A 10102-nucleotide genomic window follows, 5' to 3' on the forward strand; every position below is an offset into this window, starting at 1 on the left:
GGGGGGGGGGGGGGGGGGGGGGACGGGACACGACTGTTCCAGAGTCTCTTAGAGGCCTGTCCCTCCGCCACATCCCACAGGACCCAGAAAGCTCACCGTCTTCCCCGAGGGGGCATCCCACTCGCCCCTGCGCACCACGCCAAAGGAGCCATCTCCTAGCTTCTCGAATAGATGCAGGTCCTTCTCCCCAATGAGGCAGGTGAGGCTCTGCAGAGGCCCTTCCCCTGCCGGGCCCCCTGGGGTGGGTGAGGTCTTCCGGAAGGTGCTCTGAGAGTGATGAGGGGGGAACTCAGCCTCCAGTCGCTTTCCACTGAACACCTGTTTGAAGGCAGCCAGGGGCCAGATGGAAGCCTGAGGCCCCGGAGCCAGTCCCTCAGTCCTGCCCCACAGGATCCTCAGTTAGGCCTCCAGAGAGGTCCTGGCTTTGCCAAACTGCCAGGGGGCAGCCTGGCTGCAGGCCCTCCCCTCCTCCAGACCACACCCTCAAACGGGAACCCACAGTCTCAGTGTGGCCTCAGGGTATGTGCCAGAAATGGACTGACAGGCATGTAGCTTGTGACTGCTGTGGCCCCACACCCAGCTGTGGGGTCAGGGAGAGCCCAAAGCCACTCCAGACCCGTCTTCTGCACCACCTGTCCCTCCCTGTCCCCCTACCCAGCACAGACTCCAGCCCCTAACCCGAGCAGAGGGGCAGGAGCCTGAGGGGCCCTCCACAAACACCTCCCTTTCCATTTTTAGCCCTGGCCCCTTCTCTGGGTTGCCCATTTGGCGCTGTCTGTCTCCACCCTCCCTGGGGAGCTGACTGCCCTTCATCCTGCCAGGAGGAGAGGATAATTTGAGCCTGAGGTTGGACCGTGAATGTGTGGGGCAGATGAGGCAAGGCCTTGCTGGGGAAGGGCCTGGGAAGACAGCTGGGCTTCTGGAGGGGCACCTAGAGCCGAGAGCTGAGAAAGGAAGACTGGAGGGGACTCTGCACCCTGGGCTGTGGAGGGAAGGGGCCAAAGGTCAGGGGACAGGAGGAAGGGGACCCTGAGTAGCAGAGTTGGCCCCATCGATCTGACTTAGCCACCCGCACCGGGGCATCCAAAGCCTTGGCCTCAGGCTGCAGACTCTGTCCATTTAGGCCCCTGCCTCCCAAAGGCTGGCAGAGCCTTATCTGTATGGGTAGGGGGTGTCTCCAATCTGAGGGCCTCTTCTAGCCACTGCTCTGTCCTTCCTTCCCATAACTAAACTCCCTTATGTTTGCAAGCAGTGCTCAGCTAACAAGACCCTCCACAGCCTTTACCTCAAGGGACCTTCTCCACCGCCCGCTGAGGTGAGCCGGACAAGTGCCGCCAGCACCCTTACTGAAGACAGGCCTCAGGTCTGGAGAGGTTCACTGACCCACCTGAAGCCCTCCTGTGTGGTGGGTCCATGACCCCTGAATCCTGGCGCGCTGCACAGCTCTTCCCTCCTGCTTTCATCCGCCCAACAAACTCATCCTTCCCTAAAACCTGGGCAAGGGACCAGGACAGTGTCCCCAGAAAAGGCCACAGGCTCCCAAGAGACAGCCCCTTGGCCAGATCACAGCCAGGGAATCTATGCTGCCCAATCCTAGTCCAGCTGTTCTGCCCTGCCCACCCCGCCCCCACCCCAGCCCTGAGGCCAGAAGCGGGGAGGGAAGGCCCTGGCTGGTTCACTTCCTCTCGCATTGTCTTCCAGACAATGGGCAAAGTTCCACTGAGTCAGACCAGGGACTCACCACTCCATAGACCCAAATTAGGGCAAAGGGAGAAGGGGGGCAGGCTACGGGGAAGGAAGCTGTCAGCAGGGCCAGATGACCAGAGAAACCCCCGTAGACTAGGGAAGGTGGGGGAGGAGGGAAGCAAGGCAAAGATGTCCTGGGTCCAGACAGTCCCCACCACTCTGCCCTGGACACTGGCCCCAACAGTCAGACAGAGCAAGGGCTCAGGTTACGGCGCACTTGTCAAGGAGCGCCTGTTCCACGCCCAGCGCGACTGCACAGCGGGAGGGGATGTGAAGCCATTGCGGCACACGGGCTACTCATGTGCCATCTCTGGTGGGGACGAGACACTTAGCCGGGCAGTTCTACAAGCCCTGTGCCCAGTAAGACCCTGGAGGAGGGAAGTCTGTACCAAGGACGGATGACACCTGCCTGGGAATTGGGGCGTTTCCTAGGACTGACATCACAGGGAGGCCTGCGAGGCTGCCCACCCCTCTTGCTCCTCGTCCACGCACCTTGCTCATCCAAGACCTGCGTTTGCACATGGCCTTTCTCCTCTTCACAGCCTCCCACAACCGCCTCTGGCCTGCAGGGAAGGAAAGGGTTTCAGATGTTGTTAAGGGAGCTCACAACTCGTCTGCATGCTTCCTTGGTTCCCCTGGGGTGGGTCCACCGCTAGACAGAGCCCAGCACAATGACACCAAGGAGACGGACCATTCCAACCAACCAGGGGCACAGTTAACCAGCCGGCACTCCACTTCAGGCAGCGGCTCTCGAATTAGACGGAGGTGTTTAACCACCAAAATTGAACAGCAGTGGTCTTTTTCCAACTCTCAAGAAAGTTAAAAAAAAAAAAAAAAATCAAGGTAATGGGTAGAAGTTGCCCAATTTTGAGTTTTTTCTCCCATAAAATTTTATTACCAACTATAGTTGGTATAGATACCAACTATCCGAGCCAAAACTAGCATATGTCAATGTCTAACTTAGCATGTTATCAGTTACTCAGCTATTTTAAGTTGAATGTACTAATAAGTTTCTAATGCTCTACAAGGAATACCATGGCTTCTAGATATTATAATCAGTACTTTCAGGACAAAGACACAGAAAAGAAATGAGTTCAGCCGATACAGCAGATCTGGTGAACGGGAAAGAGACAGAACGCGCTCAGTTTACAGCAGATCTTTGTGAGAAAGAGACAGGTTAAGAGAAAATTAGCAAACCATCTGAAGGTTTTTATCTTCTCGTGTTCATACGGCTCTCTGGACACTGACCCACCCCTCTGGTGTTCAGGATGGTGAACAGAGCAGGCTCAATCCCACATTTGTCGCGGAGGAGGAGATGGAGGAAATGCATCCGCCAAATGTCTGAGCAAGCCGCAAGGGTGTGTCTAATCCTGGGTGTCCAGAGTTTTAAGACTTCACTCTCCTCAAAGTCCAGTTCACCTTTACAACTGCCAACTGCTCTCCCGCGCTCACGGTGTGCGGCAGCTACCGATGCCCCGCCACCCCACCTTGGGGGCTCCCGGACAGACAGCGAGCCTTCTCAGCTATGCCACCCCATGGAATGAGGAGGAGGGCTCTTCCATGCAGTTGGCAGTCCTGAGGACAGAGGAGGTAAATGGTCAGTGGGGAAGCAAGCAGCAAGGCCAATGTTCCCACCTACCAGGCCGGCCCATGCCAATCTTCTCCAGGTCCTCGTTCTTGACATACTCAAAGTGGGACAGGCGGGTAACGTTGAGGTCATCCCGGAGCCGCAGGAAGTACTGTTGCAGCTGCACCTCGGACAGCAGCTCCAGCAGCCAGCCCGTGCCCTCCTCCGGCTGCATGCTGCTGCTCCCCAGCCTCTGTGGGGAGGGAAGGACGGCTCAGGGACCAAGGGGTGCAGGGAGGTGGCGGGGCACCCCGCCCTGAGTGCCCTGGGCTCACCCACATCCTACTAAGTGGCTTCAACGAAGGACTCGAATCACCTTCTTGCTCCCCAAAACAGCTGTACAGAATGCCCTGTACCCCTGTGGCCCTCTCCCCACCAGCAACAAGGGTAGAATGGGGGCAGCTGGAATACAGCCCCAGCCCTGGCGTCGGGGTCTTAAGCCCAAACTCTGTATCTGTGGCTAAGTGACCAGAGGTCAACCTCTCTCTCTGTTCTCAGAGTCACAAACCCTTTGAGAACCATGAAAACTATAGATTGTGTCTCTAGGAAAATAGACACATTCTTACTCATATAAAGTTTGCATTAAAAAATTGGGGAGGAGCACCTGGCTGGCTCAGTCCGTAGAACATGTGACTCTTGATCAGGGTTGGGAGTTCGAGCCCCACACTGGGTGTAAAGATTATCTAAAAATAAAATATTTTTAGGAGCGCCTGGGTGGCTCGGTCAGTTAAGTATCCAACTCTTGATCTCAGCTCAGGTCTTGATCTCATGGTCATGCGTTTGAGCCCCACACTGGGCTCCATGCTGGCTGTGGAGCCTACTTTAAAAAATATATATATATATATAGACACACATATTTTTTAGTTGGGGGGGTGTGTGCAGGGTCCCTTGAGACCCATCCATAGGCTCCCCAGACCTGATGAGCCCCAGAGAAAGCACGTGGACCAGATGAGCTCTAAGTTCCACCCAAGGCCTGATATCACCAGAGTCTCTCCCCCCAGATCCAAAGACCATCCCACAGGAGATCACTCGAGTGCTGTCAAGACCACACGAGTGGAAGACTGAAGGGGAGCAGAGGGTGGGGTGGGCTTTTATTTATTTTTTAAAAAAGATTTTACTTATTTGACTGAGAGAGAGAGAGCACAAGCAGGGAGAGTGGCAGGCAGAGGGAGAAGCCGGCTCCCCATCCCAGGACCCAGGGATCATGACGCTTAACCGGCTGAGCCAGCCAGGCGCCCCTGCAGTGGGCTTAGATGCCGGCTCGAACACGCAGCCCTGCTCAGCTCTATCCACGGCTGTCACTGCAGACCGCTGCCCAGCATTGTTAAAAGCTCTCCATTTTTTCAAGAAATACTGGAAATCTGAATCTAGATGTGAAATCTCGCCATTAAAATTCTTTTTGAAAAGGTAATATGTGCACATGATAAAATATGCAAAAGGCACACAGGAGCCATAGAGTGACATTCCCTGCCCTACTGCACAGTCACCTAGCCCCCCGCCCCCAAAGCCAGCTGCCATAAACGCCTTCTATGTACCCTTCCAGACTGTTTCTCCCCCAAAACATTCACCCATCAACCACATCATTCTGTTCCTTGTTTTCACTTAACATTACAACTTTCTCCTGACTTTTTAATTATGTCAACCAATTCAAGTTTGAAACACACACACACACATTCTGTGCTGGCCAAGCAAAACACAAGTGCAGGCTATAATCAGCCAATGGGCCACCAGTGAGTGACCTCTGACCTACACTCTCTGTGGCCCAAAGAGCACACAGGCACCCTTGAAACCAAGCAGCCTGACCCACTGGACCCAAACCCATCCTTGTCCAAGTAAGACACTTCAGAGCTGAGGACTTGACCAGCCCAACCCCTGGCCGCGTTCAGTCCCCCACCAAAGAAGACCCACAAGAGGAAAAAGGCCAGTGACCCCTCAACACCCCCCCAAGTCAGAGGTGGCCTTGGCCCCCAGCTCGCAACACAGGCCGCACTCAGAGAAGCAGATACTAGCAGCTCAGGCCTAACATGCGCCTCCTGCCCCCACAGCTCCCAGCGGTGCTGCCAGCCCAGCACCAGGACTTCAGACCTTCCCAGGCAGCTCAGGGCAGTACAAAGAGTGACAAACGGGAGAGAGAGGTCCTCAGTTCAAACCCTGGCTCCTCCACGAAGGCAGTAGGGCCACAGGGGGCTTTCCAAACTTCAAGCTGTGACCCTTCACCCAGATGGTTCTCATGAGGGCTGTATGGCCCTCTAGGGGACATTCTTGGCTGTCATCATGCTGGGGGGCCGCTAGTGGCATTTAGTGGGTGGCTGGACACAAGAACACAAGTTATCCTGTAATGCACAGGGCAATCTCACCCACTGTCCCGAATCCCACACAACTTAGTTCATGCAGGTGAAAAACCGGTATATAATCATCTGAACCTAGAACTGAATTCCATCTTACATATGAACAAAACAGTATTTTGCAATTTCAATACACACTGAATCCGTCCTAGACTGGAACACGTAAACTGAGGGAAAACTGGCCTTTGTTTTATTCAGAACTTACCAAAAGTCGTTTGCTAGTCAGAAAAACGTCACTGAAGGCAACCCACCCTTATGATTTCAGAACGCGCCTCAGTGAGCAGCTGCAGGCGCTGCTTCCATGGTGGTTCGAGGCCCAACACTGACCGCTTCAGCGTGTCGGAACGTCCTGACAGAGCACAACACCTGAAATGTCACCCCACCTTCCTTTCGTGTCTCCTTCGCACTAGACGTCATGTTGACTGACTATACGGTAAAAAGGACATGTTTCTATGAATTTTATTTAAGAAGAATAACAATAAAAATAACTCTAACACTTGAACTACACTTATTATACGCCAGGCAGAGTTCTAAGCATCTAGCTGTATTCACTCACTTACCCTCAACAAAACTATCTTATGCACAAAGGAGTGTGGACATAAGAGGGCAGGACATTGCTGCTTTCCAGAAGAAGGTCCCAAGGGTGCACTGTGAAACTCACTGACCCAGGCTGCAGCTCTCGGCGGCCTGGCCAGGCAAGGCCAGCCAGTACTTCCACCATCACTCCCCTGGCCCCGGAGCGAAGGGACTGCACCCTCTGCATACCCCAAGATGTGCCTGCCAGCAGGGCGAGCAGTCTAAAGACCCCCTTCTCTTCTTGCCCAGTCTCCCAGTCTCAGGGCTTCTGCCTCCCCACTCCCACCCTCCTCTGGAGGCAGCTCTCCTCAGAACAGCTCAAAGCCATGCCCTGGGGAGTGAGGACTCGGGGAGACACAGAACCCTTCCCCTGAAGCTGCTCAGAAAGCACAGTCTGGCCTGTTTCTTTTCCCCGAGACACCAGCGAACAGACGTCCCTGCTCGGCTGGACACTCCCCTCCCTGCTCTCCAGCCCCAGGAACAGGGTTGCTCTGCGTAGGGGTGTGTGGGGAACTGGAAGAACACTGGGATCCCAGTGAGAAGAGAGCAATCAGGGTCTCAGTCCTGTCTCTACCGCCAGGCCCAGGGTGAGCCTGGACAAGCCCCCTCCCCTCGGCTAAATGCCCCTTCCACACCAAGTTTCTTTGTCTGTGAAGCACAGGGAGGGCACTGCCTCAGCTTCTCCCCCCTCCCGCTCACACTCTCCAGTTCTGTGTGTGCCGGCCCCCAGCACACCCACAGTCCCACACCTGTGTCTGACGCATGGCACGGCGCTCTCCTGGCACGCACACTTCCCGCGTACATTTTTCTAACACACTCACCAACCAGAATGCAGCAGCCGAGGGGAGAGGCCCCGAGCCCAGAACCCCTGTCAAGCCCTCAGCCATTCCCAGTCTTGTACTCTGCCCCTCAGTGAACTGCTGGCTCTGGGGGACTGACCCAGTCCCCGGTCAGTCCTACCCACACCCCCAGCCTCCACTCACTGTGTACAGGCGTCGCCGTAGTCTGGCCAGGAGAGGGAAGGAGAGCTCTAGGCCAGGGAACCGACGAGCTGCTGGCATCTCCACGGAGTTGGACCCCCTGACCAGGTCACTGGGGCTCTGGCCCAAGAAGTGGGGGAGCAGGGGCTTTAGCTCCTGAATTCAAGGTTCTGCCCAGAATGGAAGTTGACCAGAGGTCTGCCCCAGGAGTCCCCCAAATCCCACACCAGGGGTGGGAAATGGGGCAGAAAAACAGGGTGGGCCCCTTTTCCCTGCTGCACAGCTGTTTCCACAGCTGGCTAGTCTGGCTGGAGCAGGTTAGCTCTTCTCTGGGTTGGCTGCAGCCTGGGTCCTCTGTCCTGTTTCTCTGACTTCTCTTCAGTGCAGTGGTCACAGCTCAGCCCTACTCCCTGGCTCCCCCGCCTGACCGCCCTCCCTCCCTCCTCCCTCCCTCCCCAGCTGAGCAGCTCTGACACTGGCTGCAAAAGGACCTTTCTGAATCACTGCCAAGAGGGTGGCGGGAATGGGGGGACTCTTCCTCCCAGCCACCCGCGCTGGCCCCCCTGCCTCCCCATACACAAGGCCCCCTGTCTCTGGCTTCCACCCCAGCCCCCATAGTCGCAGACAACTCCTGGGATTTTAGGGTGGGGGCTATGTGAATCAAGCAGCAATGTACAAAGAGGGGCTACAGGCTCCCATATGGACTTGTCTGGGGTTGTGGGGGCTAGAAGACAGCCTGAGTTGGGGGCTTGGGCCCCAGACAGTCATTCCTGGGCCCTGTAGGCAGACCCTTCGGAGACCCTCCCCCATCTCCAAGTCCCAGCCTTGGCTGGGCGTCTCCTGGCTCAGGCCCTAATGTGGCCCTGTTACCCTGGTGCCCGACGGAAATAGGAGGCCGGCAGCCTGCCAGAGTGGGGCAGTCCAGCCAAGAGTGAGGGGGGGTTGTGGGGGTGAGGAATCTCCACCCCCTCCCCTGGGGTTGCCTTGCACTGCCCACAACATCCAGGGTGCCTCCTCCCCCAGACCAGCTGGCTAAGATCCAAAGCCCCCTCAAAACAAACAAATATGCCCCTAGACCCTGCTGGGATGCCCCCACCCCAAAGCAATAAGATTCCAGACTATAGGATTTTTCTTGTATAGCACCCCCACGCACAGACAACAGCCTCAGCTAAAAGGAACTGGAGACACTCCATCAAGCCCCCAAAGGCCCCCCATGTTCCTACAGCTGACAAATGATCCCTCTGCCCCTCCTCAAGAGTGCCAGCTGCTCTTACACCCCCCTCACTACAGCCCCCAGACACACCTGACAGCTGCAGGAAGTCCTCGCAGTCTCCCTCAGCAACCCCTCCCCCCTCAGCAGCCATGCCCAGGGAGCCCGCTTCTTGTACACTGCTCTCTTGTCCCTATCCAGCTGGCTACCAGCACTGGGAACCCCAGCTGGCTGGTGGGGCAGGCAGCTGGGTGAGAGTTTGGGGGAGTTAGCATCTTAGGCTCTCTTTCCAGGACCTCTCTTAGTACTCGACCTTCCTAGCAGGGAGGTTACCAGAAAGGTCTGCCATTTCCTGCTCTGACCCCATGGGGGGGAGGAGGGGAGAAGGTAGGTAGGTAGGGGGTGTGGGGTATTGGTGGACACTCCCAGCACTCAGTCCTTCTCACCCAGCCCCGTGTCATCCACCACCCAAAGCCTGTGGAGTCAGCCAGGTACAGCCTCCCCTTGGTCCAGTGAATCATCAGTCTGAAGCTGGGGTCAGAGCTAATGGACAAGATGAAGTCAGGCTGAGGTCACACTGGAACTGACTTTTCCCCAAACCCTGGCAGACAATGCCCATGGCTCAGAGAAGCCTACTGCCAACTTCCCACCAGGTACCACCCTGAAGGAGCCCTGGGGACCTGACTTTAGGGAACAATTTAAGCAAAATTACTCCCTCTACTGTAAGATAGGGGCTGCTGGATCAGAATGGCCAGATTAAAAATTCTAGCTACCCCCAAAAGATGTGCCCCAAATCCATCAGAACCCCACACCTAACTCTTCCCTTAGACGTCGGGTAAGAAAACCTCACAGCAGCTTGCTCAGCAATCCAGCTGGGAAAGGCTGTGAGGAAAAGCAAAGCATGGTCAGAGATCAGAGCTCAAGCCAGTTCTTGGACCCCTTCTCTTAGTCCTGGAAAACACCCTCCACCTTCTCTGTCCCCCTTTGTCCTGTCAGCTACCGCCCTCTGCCGACCGAGAGAGAAAGTGCTTGATCTCCAAGAAGGGAAGCGGCTCCATGAATACAGTGATCATCTTTTCTACAGCAAACAAGGACATTTAGCTTGATATGCATATTCGGAATGTCCAGGGAACAAGGACTCAGTGCCCATAAAAGACTACACCCAAATTCTGGCGCTGCTCCTGGCGGCTCCCGTGGAGAGTTGAAGAAAGCCCAAAAAAGCAGTTTCATTGGGTCCCAGAGAACGCAGAGACACTGAGGCAGGTGGCGGCATCGGTCATTTACCACCACTGCCTTGCCCCTACCTGTCACACACACACACAAACCCCTTTTCACCCAGCCTCTCAGCCCCCCAGGATCTGTCCTGGGGCTCAGAAGCACAGACACCCCTCACTCCCGAGAGCCTGCTGCAGAGCCGGGCTGGGCCTTCAGCTCCTTGGCAGATGATGGGGTCTAGGACCCGGGTACCTGGCTATCCCCCAGGCTTCTCCCATTACCTGCTGTCCCTCCTCACCCCCAGCCAGGCGCTGATATGCAGATCTCTCCCCCATGGCACCCAAACTCCCGGCCTTCGGGCCAGGGAGGGGAGCAGAGCCCTCCCGCAGCCCCCGCCCCTGCG

General features: G+C 56.0%; 1 protein-coding gene across 12 annotated transcripts in view; it reads right to left on the reverse strand.

Annotated features, from left to right (window-relative positions):
* The window catches only part of TNK2 (tyrosine kinase non receptor 2), a 47650-nt gene that overhangs the window by 15220 nt on the left and 22328 nt on the right, over nt 1-10102 (reverse strand). For 2 of the 12 annotated variants that reach the window (XM_040621378.1, XM_040621372.1), the window contains exons 1-4: nt 7278-7596; nt 3386-3566; nt 2239-2309; nt 97-318 (exon numbers count right to left, since the gene is read on the reverse strand). In XM_040621378.1, coding sequence (XP_040477312.1) covers nt 97-318; nt 2239-2309; nt 3386-3566; nt 7278-7355 — 552 coding nt within the window. In that variant the 5' untranslated portion in view covers nt 7356-7596. Of the gene's footprint in view, nt 1-96; nt 319-2238; nt 2310-2994; nt 3092-3165; nt 3322-3385; nt 3567-7277; nt 7601-10102 lie in introns of those variants that run through there. The other 10 variants (XM_040621376.1, XM_040621371.1, XM_040621375.1 and 7 more) reach the window with 9 other exon arrangements.

This window comes from Ursus maritimus, unplaced genomic scaffold, assembly GCF_017311325.1.
Source record: "Ursus maritimus isolate PB19 unplaced genomic scaffold, ASM1731132v1 scaffold_4, whole genome shotgun sequence".
Lineage (NCBI taxonomy): Eukaryota > Metazoa > Chordata > Mammalia > Carnivora > Ursidae > Ursus > Ursus maritimus.